Below are 27,730 nucleotides of genomic sequence, written 5' to 3' on the forward strand. Positions count from 1 at the left end.
GACATCTGTTTGCAAATAGTAGCTATAAAAACACTTACACCCCCCTACGATTGCCAAAAATGTCTAACTAATTCAAAGGAATGTCAACCATCTCATACTCAGGGTATGTGAAGAGGGAAGCCAGCGACTGGGCCAAATGGTAATTATTCATATAGAATAAAGCATGGCAGCTTCACAGAGGCCAAACGTTCAATTTGGTGATTCCTTTTTTTTTCTTTTTTTACATATTTTTTGATTCATTAAATTTGTCTAGCTTCTCTCTAATCCAGGATCCCTCGTATGTGACCGATATCCTCACCCATCCCTTGTAGATTGTGAGCCCTCGTGGGCAGGGTCCTCTCTCTTCCTGTACCAGTCGTGACTTGTGTTAAGATTATTGTACTTGTTTTTATTATGTATACCCCTCCTCACATGTAAAGCGCCATAGAATAAATGGCGCTATAATAATAATAAATAGCTGTGAGATACAGAATCTAAACAAAAAAAATCCAGAAAAAAAAAAAAAAAAAACAATCACATTATATGATTTTTACATATTTCATGCAATAAAATACAAATTAATTAAGTATTTGATACAACAGAAAAGCAGAACTTAATATTTGCTACAGAAACCTTTGTTTGCAATTACAGAGGTCAAACGTTTCCTGTAGTTTCTGACCAAGTTTGCACACACTGCAGCAGGGATTTTGGCCCACTCCTCCATACAGATCATCTCCTGATCTTTCAGGTTTCAAGGCTGTGGTGGGTAACATTGAGTTTCAGCTCCCTCCAAAGATTTTCTATTGCGTTCAGGTCTGGGGACTGGCTAGGCCACTCCAGGACCTTGAAATGCTTCTTACGGAGCCACTCTTTAAATTGCACAGGCTGTGGGTTTGGGGTCATTGTCATGCTGGAAGACCCAGTCACGTCCAATGCTCTTACTGAGGGAAGGAGATTGTTGGCCAAAATCTTGCAATACATGACCTCATCCATCCTCGCTTCAATACATTACAGTTGTCCTGTTCACTTTTGCAAAAAAGCACCCCCGAAGTATGAGGTTTTCCCCACCATGCTTCATGGCTGGGATGGTGTTCTTTACGTTGTACTCATCCTTCTTCCTCCAAACACGGCGAGTAGAGTTGATATAAAAAAGTTCTATTTTGGTCTCATCAGACCACATGACCTTCTCCCAGGCCTCCTCTGGATCATCCAGATGGTCATTGGCGAACTTGAAATTGGCCTGGACATGTGCTGATGTGAGCAGGGGGACCATGCGTGCCCTGCAGGATTTTAATCCATGACAGCGTAGTGTGTTACTAAAGACATTGACAGTCATCTTGTGTTTATTCCTTTTTCTAATAATTGTGCCAAGAGTCGTTGCCTTCTCACCATATTGCTTGCCTATTGTACGGTAGCCCACCCAAGCCTTCTGCAGGTCTACAAGACAGCTCTTTGGTCTTGGCCATGGTAGAGAGGTTGGAGTGTGATTGAGTGTGTGGACAGGTGTCTTATACAGGTAACGAGTTCAAATAGATGCAATTAATACAAGGAATGAGTGCAGAGTAGGAAGGCCTCTTAAATAAAAACTAACAGGTCTGTGAGAGCCAGAATTCTGGTTGGTAGGTGATCAAATACTTATTTCATGCAATAAAAATGCAATTTGGTTATTTAAAAAAAAAAAATCATACAATGTGATTTTCTGGTTTTTAGTTTTACATTCTGTCTCTCACAGGTGAAGTGTACCTACAATAAAAATTACAGATCTCTCCATTCTTTGTAGGTGGGAAAAATTGCAAAAGAAGAAGGATGAGTACAACCCCAAGAACACCATCCCAACTGTGAAGCATGGTGGGGGAAACATACTTTGGGGGTGCTTTTTGGCAAAGGGGACAGGATGACTGCACTGTTTTGAATGGAGGATGGATGGCGTCATTTATCATGAGATTTTGGCCAACAACCTCCATAGTAAGACCATTGAAGATGGGTTATGACTGGGTCTTCCAACATGACAATATCCGTAAACACACAGCCGGGCAACTAAGGAGTGACTCTGTAAGAAGCATTTCAGGGTCCTGGAGTGGCCTAGCCAGTCTCCAGACCTGAACCCAATAGAAAATCTTTGGAGGGAGATGAAACTCAATGTTACCCACAATAGCTCTGAAACCTGAAAGATCTGGAGAAGATCTGTATGGAGGAGTGGGCCAAAATCCCTGCTGCAGTGTGTGCAAACCTGATCAAGAACTACAGGAAGCGTCTGACCTCTGTAATTGCAAACAAAGGTTTCTGTACCAAATATTACGTTCTGTTTTTCTATTGTATCAAATACTTATTTCATACACTAAAATGCAAATTAATTATGTAAAAATCCTACAATGTGATTTTCTGTTTTTTTATATTCTGTCTCACACTTGAAGTTTTACATACGATAAAAATTACAGATCTCTCCATTATTTATAGGTGGAAAAACTTGCAAAATCGTCAGTGTATCAAATACCGTACTTATCTTCCCCACTGTATGCATTTTTTACAATTCTATGGGGAAAATCCGCAAATAAAATGCAGCGTACCCACAAGTGAGAAACTGACAGGTTGTGGTCTTCAAAATTCGAGTTTATGCACAGAAATATATATATATATTTCTATAAATCTCATCCACTTTGCTGGAACTGTAAGATGCTGCAATTTTTTGATCAGTGAAAATTCACAGCATAAAAAAAAAAAAAAACCTCATTGTGATTAGTGAGGCCACGTTCACACATTCAGTATTTGGTCAATATTTTCCATCAGTATTTGTGAGGCAAAATCAGGAGTGGAACAATCAGAGGAAAAGTATAATAGAAACATATGCACCACTTCTGTATTTATCACCCACTCCTGGTTTTGGCTACAAATACTGAACGTGTGAACGTAGCCTTAAGGCCAGAGTCACACTCAGCATAGGGAAATACGGTGCGTATTTTACGGCCGTAATACGCAGAAGTTATCCCAAAACAGTGATCCGCATGTCATCTGTAGGCAGGGTGTGGCTGCGTATTTTACGCATGTAAACCTCCGTATGTAATCAGTATGGCATCCGTACAGCGAGATTTCCTCACTGCCTTGCCGACGCCAGTTTTTTCCGCGATTTAACCCTTTATTTTAACACCTAGAGCGCCCAAATTTTGTACACACACAACTAACATTAGTAGTGAGGAATATGCAAAAAAATTAAAAAAGGGATATGAAAAGGCTTACTGGATGTAAACCATGTCTCATATCATGTCGGGTTCGGGAAGGAGATAGCAAAAGCCGGCAATTGAATTTTCGGCTTTAAAGCTATCTAGCGCTGTATGAAATCGGTGTGTCTAAATGAGAATTAAAAAAATTATATATATATATATATATATATATATATATATATATATATATATATATATATATATATATATATATATATATATATATATATATATATATACATACACACACACATATACAGTAGGGCAAAAAAGTATTTAGTCAGTCAGCAATAGTGCAAGTTCCACCACTTAAAAAGATGAGAGGCGTCTGTAATTTACATCATAGGTAGACCTCAACTATGGGAGACAAACTGAGAAAAAAAAATCCAGAAAATCACATTGTCTGTTTTTTTAACAATTTATTTGCATATTATGGTGGAAAATAAGTATTTGGTCAGAAACAAAATTTCATCTCAATACTTTGTAATATATCCTTTGTTGGCAATGACAGAGGTCAAACGTTTTCTGTAAGTCTTCACAAGATTGCCACACACTGTTGTTGGTATGTTGGCCCATTCCTCCATGCAGATCTCCTCTAGAGCAGTGATGTTTTTGGCTTTTCGCTTGGCAAAACGGACTTTCAACTCCCTCCAAAGGTTTTCTATAGGGTTGAAATCTGGAGACTGGCTAGGCCACTCCAGGACCTTGAAATGCTTCTTACGAAGCCACTCCTTCGTTGCCCTGGCGGTGTGCTTTGGATCATTGTCATGTTGAAAGACCCAGCCATGTTTTATCTTCAATGCCCTTGCTGATGGAAGGAGGTTTGCACTCAAAATCTCACGATACATGGCCCCATTCATTCTTTCATGTACCCGGATCAGTCGTCCTGGCCCCTTTGCAGAGAAACAGCCCCAAAGCATGATGTTTCCACCACCATGCTTTACAGTAGGTATGGTGTTTGATGGATGCAACTCAGTATTCTTTTTCCTCCAAACACGACAAGTTGTGTTTCTACCAAACAGTTCCAGTTTGGTTTCATCAGACCATAGGACATTCTCCCAAAACTCCTCTGGATCATCCAAATGCTCTCTAGCAAACTTCAGACGGGCCCGGACATGTACTGGCTTAAGCAGTGGGACACGTCTGGCACTGCAGGATCTGAGTCCAAGGTGGCGTAGTGTGTTACTTATGGTAGGCCTTGTTACATTGGTCCCAGCTCTCTGCAGTTCATTCACTAGGTCCCCCCGCGTGGTTCTGGGATTTTTGCTCACCGTTCTTGTGATCATTCTGACCCCACGGGGTGGGATTTTGCGTGGAGCCCCAGATCGAGGGAGATTATCAGTGGTCTTGTATGTCTTCCATTTTCTAATTATTGCTCCCACTGTTGATTTCTTCACTCCAAGCTGGTTGGCTATTGCAGATTCAGTCTTCCCAGCCTGGTGCAGGGCTACAATTTTGTTTCTGGTGTCCTTTGACAGCTCTTTGGTCTTCACCATAGTGGAGTTTGGAGTCAGACTGTTTGAGGGTGTGCACAGGTGTCTTTTTATACTGATAACAAGTTTAAACAGGTGCCATTACTACAGGTAATGAGTGGAGGAAAGAGGATACTCTTAAAGAAGAAGTTACAGGTCTGTGAGAGCCAGAAATCTTGATTGTTTGTTTCTGACCAAATACTTATTTTCCACCATAATATGCAAATAAATTGTTAAAAAAACAGACAATGTGATTTTCTGGATTTTTTTTTCTCAGTTTGTCTCCCATAGTTGAGGTCTACCTATGATGTAAATTACAGACGCCTCTCATCTTTTTAAGTGGTGGAACTTGCACTATTGCTGACTGACTAAATACTTTTTTGCCCCACTGTATGTACAGGTCCTTCTCAAAAAATTAGCATATAGTGTTAAATTTCATTATTTACCATAATGTAATGATTACAATTAAACTTTCATATATTATAGATTCATTATCCACCAACTGAAATTTGTCAGGTCTTTTATTGTTTTAATACTGATGATTTTGGCATACAACTCCTGATAACCCAAAAAACCTGTCTCAATAAATTAGCATATTTCACCCATCCAATCAAATAAAAGTGTTTTTTAATAACAAACAAAAAAACCATCAAATAATAATGTTCAGTTATGCACTCAATACTTGGTCGGGAATCCTTTGGCAGAAATGACTGCTTCAATGCGGCGTGGCATGGAGGCAATCAGCCTGTGACACTGCTGAGATGTTATGGAGGCCCAGGATGCTTCAATAGCGGCCTTAAGCTCATCCAGAGTGTTGGGTCTTGCGTCTCTCAACTTTCTCTTCACAATATCCCACAGATTCTCTATGGGGTTCAGGTCAGGAGAGTTGGCAGGCCAATTGAGCACAGTAATACCATGGTCAGTAAACCATTTACCAGTGGTTTTGGCACTGTGAGCAGGTGCCAGGTCGTGCTGAAAAATGAAATCTTCATCTCCATAAAGCATTTCAGCCGATGGAAGCATGAAGTGCTCCAAAATCTCCTGATAGCTAGCTGCATTGACCCTGCCCTTGATGAAACACAGTGGACCAACACCAGCAGCTGACATGGCACCCCACACCATCACTGACTGTGGGTACTTGACACTGGACTTCAGGCATTTTGGCATTTCCTTCTCCCCAGTCTTCCTCCAGACTCTGGCACCTTGATTTCCGAATGACATGCAAAATTTGCTTTCATCAGAAAAAAGTACTTGGGACCACTTAGCAACAGTCCAGTGCTGCTTCTCTGTAGCCCAGGTCAGGCGCCTCTGCCGCTGTTTATGGTTCAAAAGTGGCTTTACCTGGGGAATGCGGCACCTGTAGCCCATTTCCTGCACACGCCTGTGCACGGTGGCTCTGGATGTTTCCACACCAGACTCAGTCCACTGCTTCCTCAGGTTCCCCAAGGTCTGGAATCGGTCCTTCTCCACAATCTTCCTCGGGGTCCGGTCTCCTCTTCTCGTTGTACAGCGTTTTCTGCCACATTGTTTCCTTCCAACAGACTTACCATTGAGGTGCCTTGATACAGCACTCTGGGAACAGCCTATTTGTTGAGAAATTTCTTTCTGTGTCTTACCCTCTTGCTTGAGGGTGTCAATGATGGCCTTCTTGACATCTGTCAGGTCGCTAGTCTTACCCATGATGGGGGTTTTGAGTAATGAACCAGGCAGGGAGTTTATAAAAGCCTCAGGTATCTTTTGCATGTGTTTAGAGTTAATTAGTTGATTCAGAAGATTAGGGTAATAGGTCGTTTAGAGAACCTTTTCTTGATATGCTAATTTATTGAGACAGGTTTTTTGGGTTATCAGGAGTTGTATGCCAAAATCATCAGTATTAAAACAATAAAAGACCTGACAAATTTCAGTTGGTGGATAATGAATCTATAATATATGAAAGTTTAATTGTAATCATTACATTATGGTAAATAATGAAATTTAACACTATATGCTAATTTTTTGAGAAGGACCTGTATGCGTGCGTATATATATATATATATATATATATATATATATATTTATTTTTACACATGGATCCCTTGTATAGCCGTATGTCGGTTTTGTAAGCCTGCGAGAAAAACACGCAGTACGGATGCCATACGGATTACATACGGAGGATGCCATGCGCAAAAAACGCTGAAACACCCTGTCTACGGAGATACAGACCACTATTTTGGGGACTTTTCAGCGTATTACGGCCGTAATATATGGACAGAGCTCAGCGTTCAGGGAACGGCTAGATCTGCAGAAGATATAACTGATTTTAATCAAAACTGCAGCCAGCAGCCCAGTAAGTGACAGGCTGCCATCACACTAGGAGTATTTGGTCAGTATTTTACATCAGTATTTGTAGCCAAAACCAGGAGTGGAACAAAGAGCAAAAGTATAATAGAAACATCTGCACCACTTCTGTATTTATCACCCACTCCTGGTTTTGGCTGAGGAATACTGATGTAAAATACTGACCAAATACTGATAGTGTGACGGCAGCCACACTCCGCTGCAATCAGGATCTCTGCATCATGCAGCTCTCAGGTGTGGTAGGAAAATCCTGGTGACAGATTCCCTTTAACTACCCTTGCCCACATGAAGCCTTCCAGTTAATTACGTAGGCATTGCATGGCGGTATAATTTTATAATTTGATCACTGGACATTACAATCAGTATTTTCTGGACATATATGGCAGGGCACTATGTAGGAGTATTATTCCGATACTGTATGGATATATTATTTATAAACTGTATGATGGCATTATTTGGGCCCTGAATGGCAGCATTAGAAGTGCTTTATGGCAGTATTCAGGGATACCCGGGCATTTGTCATGTTAGTTCTGGAGACAATAGAGTGAAATACGGTGGAATAATCCAGATTCCCAAGTGCAAATATCTGAGCTCTTCTCATCTTCTGCATGCCACGGTCACCGCTCTGCGGTTATAAATAAAGGCACGCCGTCGTCACATATCTACCTCCAGTATGGCCCTGACGAGCCACATGTGAGACGCTCGGCATTCCACATTCCACACATGATTAGAATACAGAAGGTGACAACGGGACAATCGCCGGCTCGGGGCAGCTGGTTCTGCCGCTGCTGGATGCGAGGGTCTGCCATGTGCAGCGTGTGGGACGCACTCATTATTTGGGAATATTTCATTCCATGTATTGGGATCCCGCAGACGGCGTTAAGCCGAGAGTGAGGGTCATATTTCCAAACAGCATATTTGGGATCAGACACAAGAGAGCGGGAAAGCTGCAGCCAACTGTGTGATCAGAGGATATCACTGCCATTAGGAGTAGCACATCGCTAACATAAGGGGGCTCCAGCCTTCACAGCTGAGCCAAAAAGCCAACATTCAACAGGCGGCTTAGAAAAAGTCGATTCTGCTCAATTCTGTCCCAGTTAGCGCCCCCCACTAATAAAAGGGATGCGGCACTTGGCTAGATGGACCAATGTCGGCTGGATCCACCGATATCAGAGGATTCAGCCAACATTTACTGTGTATAGTGTCACCGGTCAAGTGATGGTTGGGAGAGATCTCCATGTCCTATTTCGGATTACCGATACCACTGTTATCCCAAGAAAAAAGCCGGCGGCCAACGTGTCAGTCAGCGGCCTACCCATAGAGAACACAGGAGCGCACAGCCAATCGCTCCTGTGTACGGGAGAGATGGCGGTTGGACCAAGCATCGTTCGGCCATGAGACATAGAATAATCTTTATTCATATAGCGCCAACATGTTTCGCAGCGCTTTACAATTCAGAGGTTTCTATACAACAATCAAAAGTAACAACGTTAAAGATAATATAATAAAGCAAAAACAATGATGACCCTGGGTCTACCTGGAGGGTAGATGAAGGCTGCATGAGGCTGTCACCAGCCAGGATTTGTAGCACGGTTGAGTTTGATGGAATATGAAATATCTACTATATAATTATCTAAAGGTCACTTCTGTCTGTCTGTCTTTCTGTCATGGAAATGCAAGTCGCTGATTGGTCTCGCCAGCTGCCTGTCATGGCTGCCGCAACCAATCAGCGACGGCCACAGTCCGATTATTCCCTCCCTACTCCCCTGCAGTCAGTGCCCGGCGCCCGCTCCATACTCCCCTCCAGTCACCACTCACACATGGTTAATGCCAGCGGTAACGGACCGCGTTATGCCGCGGGTAACTCACTCCGTTTCCGCCGCTATTAACCCTGTGTGACCAAGTTTTTACTATTGATGCTGCGTATGCAGCATGAATAGTAAAAATATCTAATGCTACAAATAATAATCATAAAAAAAACAAAACATTATTCTCACCCTACAACGCGCGCCCTCTCCTCGGCACTGCAAGCGGCAGGTTCTGATGACAAAAATGCTATGCGAGAAGGACCTTCCATGACGTCACAGTCATGTGACCGCGACGTCATCACAGGTCCTGCGCTCATATCAACCCTGGGACCGGAAGCTGCCGCGTGCACCGCACACAAGCGCCAGGGGCCCTCGGAAGGCAAATATATGTTTATTTTTTATTTTAAGTCTTTTTTAAACTGTTACATACGTGGCTGGGCAATATACTATGTGGCTCTGTGCTGTATACTACGTGGCTGAGCAATATACTACGTTACTGGGCAATATACTATGTGGACATGCATATTCTAGAAAAGGGGTCCCCAACTCCAGTCCTCAAGGCCCACCAACAGGTCATGTTTTCAGGATTTCCTTTGCATTGCACAGGTGATGCAATTATTACCTGGGCAAGACTAAGGAAATCCTGAAAACATGACATGTTGGTGGGCCTTGAGGACTGGAGTTGGGGACCCCTGCTCTAGAATACCCGATGCGTTAGAATCGGGCCACCATCTAATATATATATATATTAGATGGTGGCCCAATTCTAACGCATCGGGTATTCTAGAATATGTATTTATGTATGTATATAGCAGCCACATAGTATATAGCACAGGCCACGTAGTATATAGGAGCCATGTAGTATATAGCAGACAAATACTACGTGGCCTGTGCTATATACTATGTGGCTGCTATACACATACATATTGTAGAATAACAAAAGGGGAGAAGCCAGCGCTGCTAGTGGTCAGATCGCAATACTAAAAATGCACATGCACATATTAATTTCTGACTATATATCAAAATGAGACATTTAGCAAACAATTGATCAATTCTTTGAGCCACCCCGCCACGTCACGGCATTCTCTTGGGGCAGTCCTGCTCTACGATTTTTATATTCGCTGTGCCATTACGGCCTCCTTAACATGTTAGGAGAAAGACCACGTTAGTCCCACTCTACCTTTTTTTGTTTTATTCACTGTGCCATTACGGCCTCCTAAATGTGTTAAAAGCGGGACCATATAGAATGCAAACCATACCTGTAGCTTTTCTGAATCACTCCCATGGCGCCAGAAAGGGTATGCGACAATAACGGTAGACCAGGTCCAAGCATGGACATTTCAGATCTGACCTCCGCAATGCCTGACCAGGATCATGGATAAAGAGAGAGACAGGCCCAGGCACAGGTGCACTAATTAAAACAGAGCCCGGGGCAGGGCATATTGTACAATACCAGATGCGTTAATACAGGCCACGCAATATATAACAGTGGCCAGCAGTATATAACACAGCCACGTACTATATAACAGCCCACGCAGTATATAGCAGCTACGCAGTATATAACACAGGCGATATAGTATATAACACTGCCCACGCAGTATATAACACTGCCTATGTAGTATATAGCAGCCACGCGGTATCTAACACAGCCCATGTAGTATACAGCAGTGTGGGCACCATATCCCTGTTAAAAAAATTAATTAAAATAAAAGATAGTTATATACTCACCTGCCGGGATCCACCGAAGCTCCGGCAATACGCGCGCGGCTGCCGCCATCTTCCGTTCCCAGGATGCATTGCGAAATTACCCAGATGACTTAGCGGTCTCGCGAGACCGCTAAGTCTATTGGGTAATTTCGCAATGCATCGCCGGGAACGGAAGATGGCAGCAGGCGCGAGCGGATCATCGGACAACGGAGGGTGAGTATAGCAGGTTTTTTGTTTTTTATTATTTGTAACATTAGATCTTTTTACTATTGATGCCGCATAGGCAGCATCAATAGTAAAAACTTGGTCACACAGGGTTAATAGCAGCGGTTACGGAGTGCGTTACCCGCGGCATAACGTGGTCCGTTACCGCTGGCATTAACCCTTTGTGAGCGGTGACTGGAGGGGAGTATGCGGGCGCCGGGCACTGACTTCCGGACTGTGCCCGTCGCTGATTGGTTGTGGCTGTTTTGCCGCGACCAATCAGCGACTTGGATTTCGATGACAGAGGCCGCGACCAATGAATATCCGTGACAGACAGAAAGACGGAAGTGACCCTTAGACAATTATATAGTAGATGTTTATTAGATGTTTCTGGAACGCCTAAAAATGTCTAAGGCTAGGGTCACATTGCGTTAGTGCAATCCGTTTAGCGCTAGCGGATTGCGCTAACGCAATGTTTTCTATGGGGCTGCGGGCGGGGTCGCGGTAACGTCCCCGCTCTCGCAGATCCCCGATCTGCGAGAGCGGGGAACGGACCGCGGGCGCGCCTCGGACGCTGCAAGCAGCGTCTGCGGCGCGCCAGGAATCACCGGCGCGTCGCTAGCGCGTGCCGAACATGGCACGCGCTAGTGAAGCGCGTTCCCATTAGTGTGAATGGGCGCGTTAACGGCCGCGTTAATTTCGCCGTGCAACGCTGTCCGTTTAACGCGGTCCCATAACGCAATGGGAACCCAGCCTTAGTTGTGGTTAGTTCTAATTTCTTGGGGTAGAGCATTCCAAAGAAAGGGTGCTGCTCGGGAGAAGTGCTTTGAGGGTGAGATTAATCAGTTTAAATTGGATTTTATAATGAATGGGCAGCCAGTGCAATGACTGGTACAGAGCGGAGGCATCCAAGTACCGATTAGCCAGATAGACGACCCTGGCTGCTGTATTAAGGATGGACTGGAGAGGGAAAAGTCAAGTGAGGGGGAGGACAATTAAGGCCTCTTTCACACTTCCGTCTTTCATTTTCCGTCATAATGCGTCGTTTTGTGAAAAAAAAAAAAGGATCCTGCGAATTTGCCCGCAGGATGCGTTTTTTTTCTCATAGTCTATTAGTGACGGATCGCGACGCATGGCCACACGTCTTGTCTGTCATACACTGGATACGTCGGAATTTGTTATCACGTCGTCAAGAAAAAACGTACAATGAAACGTTTGTTTTGTTTTTCTTACACTAAGCATGCTCCAAATCAGTATTTAGTACCTAATTGGCCAGACAGCCCCAAATTTATATAAACCTGCCATGTGGCTTCATTCCTCAATGTGCCAGCAAGAAGCATACAAGCAAGAAGCCTGCCAGATGGATAGATGCATAGATAGTCACAATATTTGTTATACGGTCTTTTTTTTTTTTTTTTTTTTTAAAGGGAATCTGTCACCTTTTTTTTGCATATAAAGATGAGACCACCGCCATTAGGAGCTTATCTATAGCATTCTGTAAAGCTATAGATAAGCCCCCCTCCCGATGTAACCTGAAAGATAAGAAGAAGAAGCAAGGAAGAGGACATCTTCGCATAAAGATGGGAGGTGATGCGAAAAATGAGGTGACAGATTCCCTAAAAAAAAAAAATAAATAAAAAACACCTTCTCTCGACCCTGCCCAAATAACTACAAACAGTCTCAAGTCTCCATGTCATCTCTAAACTCTTGCAGCGCCTGGTCTACTCCTGCCTTACCCGTTACCTCTCCACTCACTCTCTCCTAGGTATATCACAGTCCGGCTTCCACCACCTGCGACGGCCATCGGATCCGGACCACACCGGGACCGCCCCTGGGTGAGTATAATCTACCGTATATACTCGAGTATAGCCGAAATTTTCAGCCCCAAAAAAAGCAAGCTGAAAGTGCCCCTCTCGGCTTATACTCGAGTCATGGTCTGCGGGTGAGGGGGAGCAACGACTGTCAAATACTCACCTGCTCCCAGCGCTCCTGACGCGATCCCTGCATGTCCCACGGTCTTCGGGCGCTGCAGCTTCTTCCCCTGTTCAGCGGTTACTGGTACCACTCATTAAAGTAATGAATATGGACTCCACTCCCATAGGGGTGGAGCCACATATTCATTACTGCAATGAGCGGTGCCACATGACCGCTCACTACAGGAAGAAGCTGCCGCGCCCGGAGACCGTGGGAAATGCAGGGACCTCGTCAGGAGCGCCGGGAGCAGGTGAGTATGTCATATTCACCTTCCCTCGTTCCAATGCTGCCCCGTCTTCCACGTCCTTGGCAGTGACTGTTCAGGTCAGAGGGCGCGATGACGTATTAGGCTAGGGTCACATTGCGTTAGCGCAATCCGCTAGCGCTAAACGGATTGCACTAACGCAATGTTTTCTATGGGGCTGCGGTCGGGGTCGCGGTAACGTCCCCGCTCTCGCAGATCCCCGATCTGCGAGAGCGGGGAACGGACCGCGGGCGCGCCTCGGACGCTGCAAGCAGCGTCCGCGGCGCGCCAGGAATCACCGGCGTGTCGCTAGCGCGTGCCGAACATGGCACGCGCTAGTGAAGCGCGTTCCCATTGCCTTCAATGGGCGCGTTAACGGACGCGTTGCACGGCGTTAATTTCGCCGTGCAACGCTGTCCGTTAAGCGCGGTCCCATAACGCAATGGGAACCCAGCCTTAGTGTGCGCGCCGCCCTCTGCCTGAACAGTCAGGGCGGAGAGACGGGACGCTGAGTAACAGCGGGCAGCGACGACAGGTGAGCATTTACTTTTTTTTTTTAGAGCAGGAGCCGCAGCATTATACGTGGCACAATATTATATGTAGCATCTATGAGGCCATAATGAACTGCATGGAGCATTATATGGGGCCATAAAGAACTGCATGGAGCATTATATGGGGCATCTATGGGGCCCATAATGAAGTGCATGGAGCATCTATGGGGCCATAAAGAACTGCATGGAGCATTATATGGGGCATATTTTAATATGGAGCATCTTATGGGGCCATAATGAACTGTATGGAGCATTATATGGGACTCCTGATTCAATATGGATATTCAAAAACACAACCTACTGATGTCTTAATTAATTTTACTTTTATTGGTATCTATTTTTATTTTTGACATTTACCGGTAGCTGCTGCATTTTCCATCCTAGGCTTATACTCGAGTCAATAAGTTTTCCCATTTTTTTGTTGCAAAATCAGTGGGGGGGGGGGGGGGGGGGGGGGGGTCAGCTTATACTCGAGTATATACGTTAACTTGTTTTTCTTATCTTTCAGGTTACATCAGGAGCTTCTCTACAGCATTACAGAATGCTATATATAAGCCCCCAATGGCGGTGGCCTCATCTTATATGCGAAAAATGAGGTGACAGATTCCCTTTAATAATGGAGTAATGATAGAGTGTTTTAAGGAGGAGGGGATGATACCGGAGGAAAGGGAGAGACTGAAGATTTTAGTTAGGCAAGTAGTGAAGACTGGAGAGACTGGAGTAGGTGTGAGGGAATGTGGTCAGTAGTGCACGTAGTAGGGGAGCAGAAGAGACGAGCCTGGAGACTTCTGTGACCGGGTCAAATATCAAATTTCCTGACTGATATTTTCTATTTTCTCTGGGAGCACAGATGTCTGTAATGGGGCTGTGCTTTAGGACTGAGGAGTGAGTGAAAGGTGTCAGAGTTTTTTTGGGTTGTTGGATAATGAGGAGATCAGGGTGGCGAAATGTGTATGGCCAGCCTTACCCAGGATGGTAGTCCATAAGCAGGAACATGAAGTACAGGTGCTTCTGACAAAATTAGATCATCAAATACGGTAGTACATTTCAGTTCTTCAATACAAAAAGTGAAACTCATTATATAAAGTCATTACAAACAGTGATCTATTTCAAGTGTTTATTTCTGTTAATGTTGATGATTATGGCTTACAGCCAATGAAAACCCAAAAGTCATTATCTCAGTAAATTAGAACACTTTATAACACCAGCTTGAAAAAATGATTTTAAAATTTGAAATATTGGCCTACTAAAATGTATGTTCAGTAAATGCAATCAATACTTGGTCGGGGCTCCTTCTGCAGCAATTACTGCATCAATGTGGCGTGGCATGGAGGCGATCAGCCTGTGTCACTGCTGAGGGGTTATGGAAGCCCAGGTTGCTTTGATAGCAGCCTTCAGCTCATCTGCAATGTTGGGTCTGGTGTCTCTCTTTTTTCTCTTGACAATATCCCATAGATTCTCTATGGTGTTAAGGTCAGGCGAATTTGCTGCCAATCAAGCACAGTGATACTGTTCTTTGTAAACCAGGTATTGGTATTTTGGCAGTGTGGACAGGTGCCAAATCCTGCTGGAGAATGAAATTTACATCTCTAAAAAGCTTGTTGGCAGAGGGAATCATGAAGTGCTCTAAAATGTCCTAGTAGACGGCTGCACTGACTTTGGTCTTTAAAAAAAACACAGTGGACCTACACCAGCAGATGACATGGCTCCCCAAACCATCACTGATTGTGGAAACTTCACACTAGACCTCCAACAGCTTGGGTTGTGGCCTCTCCACTCTTCCTCCAGACTCTGGGACCTTGATTTCCAAATGAAATGCAAAATTTACTTTCATTTGAAAACTACACCTTGGACCACTGAGTAATAGTCCAGCTCTTTCTCTCCTTGGCCCAGGTAAGATGCTTCTGTCTATTGGTCATAAGTGGCTTGACACAAGGAATGTGACACTTGTAGTCCATGTCCTGGACACCTCTGTGTGTGGTGGCTCTTGAAGCAATGACTCCAACAGTAGTCCTCTCCTTGTGAAACTCCCCAAAATTATTGAATGGCCTTTTCTTAATCTTTTCAAAGCTGCGGTTATCCCGGTTGCTTGTGCACCTTTTTCTACCACACTTTTTCCTTCCACTCAACTTTCCATTAATATGCTTGGATACAGCACTCTGAACAGCCAGCTTCTTTAGCAATGACCTTTTGTGGCTTACCCACCTTGTGGAGTGTGTCAGTGACTGCCTTCTGGACAACTGTCAAGCCAGCAGTCTTCCCCATGATTGTGGAGCTACAGACTAAGACATTTTTAAATGCTTAGGAAGCCCTTGCGGGTGTTTTTTTGTTAATTATTCTAATTTACTGAGATTCTGGGTTTTCATTGGCTGTAAACCATAATCATCAACATTAACAGAAATAAACACTTGAAATAGATCACTCTGTTTGTAATGGCTCAATATAATATATGACTTTCACTTTTTGAATTAAAGAACTGACAAACTTTTTGAGGATATTCTATTTTTGTGAGAAGCACCTGTATATGTATGTGCTTGCCAACATTTAGAGGGGTTGTCTCAAGTTCTTGAATAGGGAAAATTCAGTTGAAGCTACTTTGCAATTTACCTATTTTTTACCTAATAATTTTATTTTGAACAGCTCGTTGCCTAGGTTACCAGCCCCCTATGCAGTCTCAGAGCTGCCGGTTGCATAGGTACGGAGTAAGCGCTGCTTGAAGGCTCTAACTTACAAACTGTTCATGCGGCTCTGAAGCTGGCAGGACTGCTCGTTCTGACCAACCTTAAAGGGAACCCGTCAGGTCCCTCGTGGCCCCAGCAGTTGCAACTGCACCGACACACTGCCTAATAGTCCCTTTATTACATTACATTACATACATAAAGAGTATTTCTAAAGTCCGCGCGTGATATGTAAATGAGGGCTTTGACAGATCGATGGGGAATTAGTGTCAGATTAGTCGGCCCACTGTGGGCGTGATAACAAAGTGACGGTGACATCGCAAGCACACTACGTACCTTGCACATGCCCGCTGCTCCTTCCCCTCGCATCATTGGATTATCTGAATCCATGTGTATGCGTGCTGGCTTCAGAGAGGCGCACGGAAGTGCAGAAGACCTCCGATCATGGGAGGCGAGTATAGCGCTTGTGATGACGCCGATGCTTGCAAGTTATGTCATCACGCTCACAGAAGCGTGATAACATCTGAGCGGGCCGATTAATCTGCAACTAACGCACCATCGACTAGTCAAAGCCCTCATTTACATATCATAAACGCACTTTAGAAATACTTTCTTAAAGTCTGTTTATATGTAATGTAATAAATGGACTGTTATGTAGACACACTGCCTACGGAGACGCCACTGCTGCTGGTTCTGGGGGCGCGGGGGACCCGACGGGTTCCCTTTAAGTGCTTCTGTGATTCTCCCATCCTAATCGGCCTCTGCTAGCAGTCTGAGCGCGCTCTCTTCATAGAAATGGCCTGACCCCGTCAATCTTCAGCAGCGCACCATGAAGCTTCTGCGCTCCTGAAGATAGGAGAGCCCCGTTGCACAACCCTGCGCCAATCATGCAAGGAAACCTCCCACTCCTCCAGAGACCGGTTCACCGGGGAATTCGATAAACCAGACCACATTTCGGGTAAAGTGTCCCAAGAAATTTAGTTGTAGAGTCCACAGTCTATAGGTTTCTGATCTGTGTGGGTCTGACCTCTGGGACCTCCACCGATCCTGAGAATGGAGCTTTGAAGGCCTCATCAGAACGTGCTCATCAGTCACAGAGAATAATCGAGGCGGGGGCTTCATTCCAAGAGGGGCATTTCAGATTTCCTTTGCCAAAATCGGTGAGGGTCCAAACAGGCAATCCCTGCATGTATTGCAGCTATTGAACAGCTGCGGGGGACTCAAACATATTTTTCGAGCACACCGAAGACCTCGGTTAGCACCAGAGCATGGTCGGAGAACACCTTATCCCAGCACGTTCCTTCATCACTAGCGTCTATGTCTCCATATCACACAGGCGCAGTATTATGCCGTATACAAGGCTGTTTCCTGTGACCCTGATGATTTTGTTACAATGTATCAGGCTCGGCATATTATCATGTGAGTCAGATTAAGGTTTATCGCTAGTGTGGGGGGTCGGAGGAGGAAACCGTTTACTGGAAGTGCACAAAATATCCGGGGCTACATGGAAAAAAAAAAAAAAAAAAAAGAAGTGTGATGTTGCAGCAGCTCAGCATGGCGATCTGTGCCAAGCGAGGCTGGCGCTGGATTCTGGGCAGCGTTCCTGGTAGACTACATTTCTATTTCTGCAGAAATAACGTATTTTGAGGAGCCCGAAGCAGTAAAATCCAATTCACTGATATGAAAACCTGTCTCAGCCTGGATTGTGCTGCATCACCCAAGGAATAAATCAAGACACAAAGCATCAATCTAGAACCCGGCACTTAACATAACAGACAGCTGGAGAAGTTAACCCCGTCGCTGACAGTTCACTACATTTCTTATAGAGGTCTTGATTTAAAAGAAAAAGTTTGTGACACAGTCATTATGGATCCGCTGAGTCATAATACTGAATTTAAAGGGGTTGCCCAGGTTTGGGGTTCGAGTCTGCAACCTGTATGACTGCTTTTATTAAAGATGGTGAGTAGTTCCATAGGATCCGGCTCCAGCGGCCATGGCAGGATTCTGTGGTGGCCAATCGGGAGCCCTGCAATCCACCTCCTGCATTCCCGGCTCCTCCAGTGTCATCATTGGCGCCCTGACACATAGGACGTTGCTCCAGACCCAGGGATACCGAAACACTGATTTACTCATATCTAGTTCTTATACATCAACAGGTAAAAGTTACACAAAGCAAAATGCATCTTCCTCTGTTAATTGTAAAGAATCCATAAAAATATATATCCATAAAAAAATAAAATAAAAAAAAAAAAAATTATATATATATATATATATATATATATATATATATATATATATATATATATATATATATATATATATATATATATATATATACACACACACACCGCATTGCATTCGTTTCTTTTTTTTCCCACCCATTGAAATGTGTAGGTGAGCCAGATTCTTAAAAGCAGAAGAAAGCAGCACTTTTTTTTTTTTTTAAAGTTGATTTTGGCTTTTGCTTTGTTGCTTTTTTTCTGCAGCTAAGGGCCCCTTTCCACTTGTGTGAGAAAAAAACGGTCCGATTTACGGACCGAAAAAACTGATGTAACGTCTGCGAGTGCCATGCGAGTGTCATGCGAGTGTCATGCGATTTTTTTATCGCAACATCCGTATGACATCCGTATTGCTGTCCGATTTTTACGCACGGGTCTCCTTTGAAAAGCCGGTAATTCAGCGCAGAGTACAGTAAAATCACAGTGACAGGTTAGATTAGAGTAGATATATACACATAGAATAGGTATATATACATATATATATGTCAGGGAGACACCTATATATATATATATATATATATTTATATTTAATGCAGCGCTAGATAGCTTTAAAGCTGGTAATTCAATTACCGGCTTTTGCTTTCTCCTTCACAAACCCGACATGATATGAGACCTGGTTTACATACAGTAAACCATCTCATATCACCATTTTTTTTGCATATTCCACACTACTAATGTTAGTAGTGTGTATATGCAAAATTTGGGCGTTCTAGCTATTCTATTTAAGGGTTAAATGGCGGAAAAAATTGGCGTGGGCTCCCGCACAATTTTCTCCGCCAGAGTAGTAAAGCCAGTGACTGAGGGCAGATATTAATAGCCTGGAGAGGGTCCACGGTTATTGGCCCCCCCCTGGCTAAAAACACCTGCCCCCAGCCACCCCAGAAAAGGCACATCTGGAAGATGCGCCTATTCTGGCACTTGGCCACTCTCTTCCCATTCCCGTGTAGCGGTGGGATATGGGGTAATGAAGGGTTAATGCCACCTTGCAATTGTAAGGTGACATTAAGCCTAATTAATAATGGAGAGGCGTCAATTATGACACCTATCCATTATTAATCCAATTGAAAGAAAGGGTTAAAAAAATACACACACACACATTATTAAAAATTATTTTAATGAAATAAAAACAAAGGTTGTTGTAATTTTTTATTTAACGCCCAATCCACTCAGTGAAGACCCTCGTTCTGTGACAAAAAAAAAATAATAAACCAACAATATACTTACCTTCCACAGATCTGTAAAGTCCAACGATGTAAATCCTTCTGAAGGGGTTAAAACATTTTGCAGCCAGGAGCTTTGCTAATGCAATGCTACTCCTCGCTGCAAAACCCCGGGGAATGAGTCTAAATATAGATCAATGAGCTATATTTAGCTTCATTTGCGGTGAGGCGCCCTCTGCTGGCTGTTCATAGATCGTGGGAACTTTCCTAGAAAGCCTGGGAGCTTTCAAGGAAAGTTCCCACGATCTATGAACAGCCAGCAGAGGGCGCTTCACCGCAAATGAAGCTAAATATAGCCCATTGATCTATATTTAGACTCATTCCCCGGGGTTTTGCAGCGAGGAGTAGCATTGCATTAGCAAAGCTCCTTGCTGCAAAATGTTTTAACCCCTTCAGAAGGATTTACATCGTTGGACTTTACAGATCTGTGGAAGGTAAGTATATTGTTGGTTTATTATTTTTTTTTTGTCACAGAACGAGGGTCTTCACTGAGTGGATTGGGCGTTAAATAAAAAATTACAACAACCTTTGTTTTTATTTCATTAAAATAATTTTTAATAATGTGTGTGTGTATTTTTTTTAACCCTTTCTTTCAATTGGATTAATAATGGATAGGTGTCATAATTGAAGCCTCTCCATTATTAATTAGGCTTAATGTCACCTTACAATTGCAAGGCGGCATTAACCCTTCATTACCCCATATCCCACCGCTACACGGGAATGGGAAGAGAGTGGCCAAGTGCCAGAATAGGCGCATCTTCCAGATGTGCCTTTTCTGGGGTGGCTGGGGGCAGGTGTTTTTAGCCAGGGGGGGCCAATAACCGTGGACCCTCTCCAGGCTATTAATATCTGCCCTCAGTCACTGGCTTTACTACTCTGGCGGAGAAAATTGTGCGGGAGCCCACGCCAATTTTTTCCGCCATTTAACCCTTAAATATAATAGCTAGAACGCCCAAATTTTGCATATACACACTACTAACATTAGTAGTGTGGAATATGCAAAAAAAATGGTGATATGAGATGGTTTACTGTATGTAAACCAGGTCTCATATCATGTCGGGTTTGTGAAGGAGAAAGCAAAAGCCGGTAATTGAATTACTAGCTTTAAAGCTATCTCGCGCTGCATTAAATATAAATATATATATATATAGGTGTCTCCCTGACATATATATATGTATATATACCTATTCTATGTGTATATATCTACGGTACTCTCATCTAACCTGTCAGTGTGATTTTACTGTACTCTGCGCTGAATTGCCGGCTTTTCTAAGGACAGGGGTGCGTAAAAATCGGACAGCACTCGCATGGTGCGAGTGCTGTGCGTTTTTTTTCTAGCACCCATTGACTTGCATTGGCGAGTCTCGTCTGAGAATCTCAGCAATACGCAGCATGATTTTCTTCTCAGCCGACACAGATTTTTCTCAGTCCGATTTCGGCTGGGAAAAAAAAAAAAAAAAAAAAAAAAAAAAAAAAAAAAAATCGCAAATGGAGTGTCACATATTGATTAACATTGGTCCGAGTGCAATCCGATTTTTTATCGGATTGCACTCGTCCGTTTTCCTCACAAGTGGAAAGGGGCCCTAAAGTGTTCACTTGGCGGTGAAAACAACAACATGTTTTAATTCACCGAAAAAGCAGCAAAAGCGCACGGTTGTGTTTTTCTTGTGCTCTCTATGGTAAAAAAAAAAAATGCTGATAGAAGTGACATGCTGCAGTTTTCCCCAAAAGCAGCAGTTTTCCAATTCAGTCAGGAAAAAAACAAAAAACAATGATGTGCATGAGATTTCTGAAAGCATAGCAGATCCCGAAAAAAAGCAGCTTTTAAATTGCATTAAAAAAAGCATTAAAAAACAAAACAACCACAAACTTATTGGTCAGAGAAAACTGAGCATACATGGACCAATGTTGGGGTATGGTCAGTGGTCACACATTGCTCCCGGTACGGTCAGTTTTCCATGTGGACAGCACTTTGACCAATAAGTTTGTATGGACGCACCCGGGGGGTGGGGGGGGACATATCTTTGGTGCAACCTGAACCCAAGGGCCCAAGAGGACGAGGGGCCACTTCTATCTCCATTGGAATTGTGCATTACTGTGAATTATTGGACTGCAAGGGGCCCATATACTTTTCTTACACGGGGTCTCGTCTCTTCGGAGTCCGCTGGTGCATGGAATATGCTCCGATGACACTGGATGTCAACTGAAGCACAAGGGAGAAAAAAGTTGCAAAACTAAAGTTGCACAAAATTAAATAAAAAAAGTCAATATTGCAATTAAGAGAATCCAGGAGCGAATAGTGGGCACACGGTTTATATTTAACCCCTTCTTGTGGGGTCTCATTACAGGGCATGGCACCAGGCAGTTATGAAGAGGAGGCCTCCCCACAACTTTGGACTTAAGGCTGCGTGCACACGATGCGGATTTAGTGCGGATCCGCAGCGGATTTTTCCACGCAGAAACGCTGCAGATCCGCCCTGTGATTTACAGTACAATGTAAATCAATGTGAAAAAAAAAGCTGTGCGGATGGTGCGGAAAAATCCACGCGGAAACGCTGCGGATTGAAAAGAAGTGCATGTCACCTATTTTGTGCGGATCTGCAGCGTTTCTGCACCCCTCCATTATAGAAATCCGCAGAAAAACTAAACAAAATCTGCACCTGCGGATTCAGCTAAGAGATGCGGATTTTGTGCAGAAAATTCTGCACCCCATTCCGCAACGTGTGCACACAACCTAGATGTTCCTGGGACCCAACGAGCCAAATCTGATGTCACGGACTATAAAGCAGATGTCACTTTTGTGGGACTGAGGAAAGTTGCCCCAGACTAACGCTCGGGATACTGAGACAACGCAGTGTTTGTGCCATGATGAGCGGCAGCACAGCCCTGACAGCCAAGGACACCTGTACCAGGATGGCAGAGGGTGGGCTACAATGTTACCATGTTACAGCAGGACAGAGGTGACACAATGTAGCAACACCTCACTATGAGGGGCTGCTGTGCTCCGCTTCCCTCCCTGCAGCCCCCCATTCCGGACAAACACCTCACTATGAGGGGCTGCTGTGCTCTGCTTCCCTCCCTGCAGCCCCCCATTCTGGACAAACACCTCACTAGGAGGGGCTGCTGTGCTCCGCTTCTCTCCCTGCAGCCCCCCATTTCGGACAAACACCTCACTATGAGGGGGCTGCTGTGCTCCGCTTCTCTCCCTGCAGCCCCCTATCCTGGACACTGGGACAAACACCTCACTATGGGGGGCTGCTGTGCTCCGCTTCCCTCCCTGCAGCCCCCCCATTTCGGACAAACACCTCACTATGAGGGGCTGCTGTGCTCTGCTTCCCTCCCTGCAGCCCCCTATCCTGGACACTGGGACAAACACCTCACTATGGGGGGCTGCTGTGCTCCGCTTCTCTCCCTGCAGCCCCCCATTTCGGACAAACACCTCACTATGAGGGGCTGCTGTGCTCCGCTTCTCTCCCTGCAGCCCCCTATCCTGGACACTGGGACAAACACCTCACTATGGGGGGCTGCTGTGCTCCGCTTCCCTCCCTGCAGCCCCCCATTTCGGACAAACACCTCACTATGAGGGGCTGCTGTGCTCTGCTTCCCTCCCTGCAGCCCCCTATCCTGGACACTGGGACAAACACCTCACTATGGGGGGCTGCTGTGCTCCGCTTCTCTCCCTGCAGCCCCCCATTTCGGACAAACACCTCACTATGGGGGGCTGCTGTGCTCTGCTTCCCTCCCTGCAGCCCCCTATCCTGGACACTGGGACAAACACCTCACTATGGGGGGCTGCTGTGCTCCGCTTCCCTCCCTGCAGCCCCCGACCCTGGGACAAACACCTCACTATGAGGGTCTGCTGTTCTCCACTTACCTCCATGCAGCCCTCTACCCTGGATACTGGGAGTAACACCTTACTATGAGGGGCTACTTCCCTCCCTGCAGCCCCCCATCCAGGACAATGGACCAAACACCCCACCATGAGGGGCTACTTCCCTCCCTGCAGCCCCCCATCCAGGACAATGGGCCAAACACCCCACTATGAGGGGCTACTTCCCTCCCTGCAGCCCCCCATCCAGGACAATGGGCCAAACACCCCACTATGAGGGGCTACTTCCCTCCCTGCAGCCCCCCATCCAGGACAATGGGACAAACACCCCACCATGAGGGGCTACTTCCCTCCCTGCAGCCCCCCATCCAGGACAATGGGACAAACACCCCACCATGAGGGGCTACTTCCCTCCCTGCAGCCCCCCATCCAGGACAATGGGACTAACACCCCACCATGAGGGGCTACTTCCCTCCCTGCAGCCCCCCATCCAGGACAATGGGACAAACACCCCACCATGAGGGGCTACTTCCCTCCCTGCAGCCCCCCATCCAGGACAATGGGACAAACACCCCACTATGAGGGGCTACTTCCCTCCCTGCAGCCCCCCATCCAGGACAATGGGACTAACACCCCACCATGAGGGGCTACTTCCCTCCCTGCAGCCCCCCATCCAGGATAATGGGACAAACACCCCACCATGAGGGGCTACTTCCCTCCCTGCAGCCCCCCATCCAGGACAATGGGACAGACACAAAGCAGAGACCTGTGCACAGCTCAGGAGCAGCTGAGCCCAAAGTGAGAGAAACCCTGGAAAATAGAGAAGGAAATCCCCAAAACTTACAGCAAAGAGCAGCAAAGTGTCCCAGAAAGAGCAGCCGCGCCGGGAGCCACATCTTCTCCAAAGGAAAAAGTGCTGAGAGGAGCGGAGAGTTCAGATCCAGGGCGGCCGCCGGCACCAGAGTCTGCACCCCGCTATAACGCTGCTCCGACTGATAACGGGGAGGACTGAGCCGCGGGACTGGGGGAGGCTGGGACTGGGGGAGGCTGGGACTGCGGCTCCGCGGCGCCCTCTGCTGGCCGCTCTCTCCATGTGCAGGAAGCCGGCAGGAGGGCCGCTAGAGCCGCTAGAGCCGCTGCCGGCAGCGCCATAGTTCTGGGTGCAGGAGCCGGGGAACCTGGGATATGCGATCTTTAACCAATTAATGCCAAGCGACTTTATTTTTTTCATTGCCTATGTGATGATAACGTTGAAATTAGTGATTTAACCAATGCAATTCCTGGCCATTTTCATTTTTTTCCTTTTTTTGGCGGTGTTAGGTTATGTGCACACGTAGAATGGAGATCTGTGGATTTTTCCGCAGCGGATTTTGGAAATCAGCAGATAAAAGGCACTGCGTTTTACCTGCGGATTTACCGCGGTCTTTATGCGGATTTTGTGCGGATTCCACACAAAGAATTGACATGCTGCGGACGAAGGAGCTGTGCGTCCAAAACGCGCGTCGGGGTGCACCATACCGCATTGGCGATCCGTATATTAATCCCATATATCCAAAAGTAAGTGACTTCATATGTTGGTCCAACCAATATCACTTTACCCATATAGGTTTTTTGCACTTAATGCATTTGCACTTTTTCACTGATTGCACCTCATATTGCTCCCTTCTTTATATGCACATTGTTGCACTTTATTATAAAAAGAGCTTTTATACACATTTTTGCAAAAAAATTCTTTTTGTTTTTTTACACGACTTTTTTTTAACTATAGTAAGTCCTTACGGGTATGAACACACATATAATGGTAGCCAAATAGGTATGGGCACTAATATAATTGTTACATACATGTATATGAAATGATATTTTGGTTTTTAATATTGAATTTTTTATAAATTGATCTTTACCATGTAATAAATAAAAATGTAATTATTCATATCCTCTGCTGTGAATGGTTTCTTGGCCTTACCATGCTATGAGCACGACCTTGTTTATGCGGATTCCGCAGCGGTTTACACCTTCTCCATAATAGGAATCCGCAAGTGTAAAACCGCACAAAACACGCAAAAAAAAATCGCGGTAATTCCACAGTGCGGTTTACCTGCAGAATTACCAAAATCAGTATGGAAAAATCCGCACCACTTTCCGCAACGTGTGCATGTGGCCTAAGTATGTTTTCTCAGCTGGTTATTGAAATAATTTTTGAGGTTTTTCCTTTGTGATACCTGAATTTTTATTACATTTTTATATATGTTTTTAAATATAAAGAAAAAAAAATCAGAAATACGTCTGTTTTTTTCCTCCCTTAACTAGCGCAAAGACCAAGAAAATACATTTTATATTGTGTTCCCCTTACCATAACAATTATTTTTACATGTAAGTGAAATGCGGGTTGTTTTTTTTTGGGGGGGGAAGGGTACTGGGGCTAGAAATAGAAATTTTAAACAGCAGTCTCTCTAAAATTAAAAAAAAAACCTTTGTACAAATATTAAAAATAAAAAAAAATAAGCTCAGGAGGCAGATTTTCAGAGATCGTAACAGCTCATTTACATATTAAGAAAAATGTAGTTTTCTTGGGCATAAGACATCGGATCCCAGATATCGAGGTATCATTTTATTCTACTTTCTATGACCAGCATGGACATATAGACGGCTTAGGGCGTGGATCCTAATAACAGATTTTCTTGACTGATAACACCTCTATATACAGTAGATATCACAGGATCCACCATTCACAACATTAGCACAGGACCCTTCAATGAAAAAAATTGATTCGGGGTCTGACCATTGTGGGTAATGTACATGTGTTGTTTCCTGAAACGACAGTAAGCGAAGAGTCAGACACTGTATAACTCAGACAAAGATTGCAACGCACTGCTCGGACAGACAGTCAGTGTGAACACCACTTACAGGAACACTGATGGACTGACGCTGCTGGTATTTGTTGCCGTTTTTTACCAAATTTTTCCAAAACTGCACACGTGGTTCATGAATTTTGCACAAAATGAGAAATGCTCTTTATTTTTTTATTTTAACTTTTTTTCTGTGACTTTTTATAACAAAATATTCCTGTAAAATTGAATTTAAAAGAGGTGCAAAGTAAAAGAAGAATAAGGCACAAATGAAAAACAGGTGAAAAATACTTGAAAACTAGACAAAAAAAAGGCGCAAATGCAATAATGGATCCGGCTCTTTACTGTGCGGAAACTGACGTCCCCGGTTATCGTACGTGAGAGGTTGCACTCATTTACTTCTACATTCCGTTTTATATGTTAGATAGCACAGTAATTGGGTAACTTTTTATTGTACAAAATGAATAACTATACAGATCAATTACATTACTTCTCTTGTGCTGCAGTCCGGAGCTGCATTATGTTGGCTTCTAATGGAAACAGTCAACAAGTTGTCAGATACCCTTTGTAGCGATTTCACTCACTCAGCTGCGACGGCTGACACTCAGGAGACGTGTTCCTTTAAAGTTCACTGGGTTTATTGCTTCATAAACCATGTGGCAAAACAACAGAAAGCAAAATAGCCTTTGGTTCAGGCAAAGGAAAACAAGTGTCCAGTTCATCCGGCTCAGTCCTGAAGCCGAACACACCCAGGAGGGTTTCACCTCCACACATCTCTGCTGTGTAAAGGATTAGCCAGTCTTATATAGGACTAACCACACCCAGTAATCTATCACATGATTAGCCATGTGGTCTGACATCACCACAGGTCCTGAAACACAAACATATGGTTATATAAAACAACGCAATATTCCGGGCTACATTACAGCAACAAGGCACTTATGTGGCACATACCTCCCATCGACTACACACCCTTTAGCCATGCTACATACCTCCCCCCTCTGCCTAAAGCCGTGGGGCTTGGCACTTTCTCCCACTAAACAAGGGATTCTTGATAGGGCATCCGCATTACCGTGCAGCTTTCCGGCCCGATGTTCCACATGGAAACTGAAGTCCTGCAGGGATAAGAACCAACGGGTGACCCTAGCATTTCTACCCTTCGTTTCCCTCATCCACCTAAGTGGGGCATGGTCGGATATCAGTCTAAATTTACGTCCCAGCAGATAGTACCGTAATGTGTCCACTGCCCATTTTATGGCCAAGCACTCCTTCTCAACGACTGAGTAGTTCTTTTCAGATGAGGACAGCTTCCTACTCAGATAGAGAACAGGATGCTCCTCCCCATGTAGTTCTTGGGAAAGGACTGCTCCCACCCCAACATCTG

General features: G+C 44.6%; 1 protein-coding gene across 1 annotated transcript in view; it reads right to left on the reverse strand.

Moving 5' to 3' along the window:
* Window positions 1-24,503, reverse strand: part of JAM2 (junctional adhesion molecule 2) — a 147,434-nt gene extending 122,931 nt beyond the window's left edge. The window contains exon 1 of the mRNA XM_069760877.1: window positions 24,345-24,503. Coding sequence (XP_069616978.1) covers window positions 24,345-24,396 — 52 coding nt within the window. The 5' untranslated portion in view covers window positions 24,397-24,503. The remainder of the gene's footprint in view (window positions 1-24,344) is intronic.
* Window positions 24,504-27,730: the final 3,227 nt, after the last annotated feature.

Source organism: Ranitomeya imitator, chromosome 3, assembly GCF_032444005.1.
Source record: "Ranitomeya imitator isolate aRanImi1 chromosome 3, aRanImi1.pri, whole genome shotgun sequence".
Classification (NCBI taxonomy): Eukaryota; Metazoa; Chordata; class Amphibia; order Anura; family Dendrobatidae; genus Ranitomeya; species Ranitomeya imitator.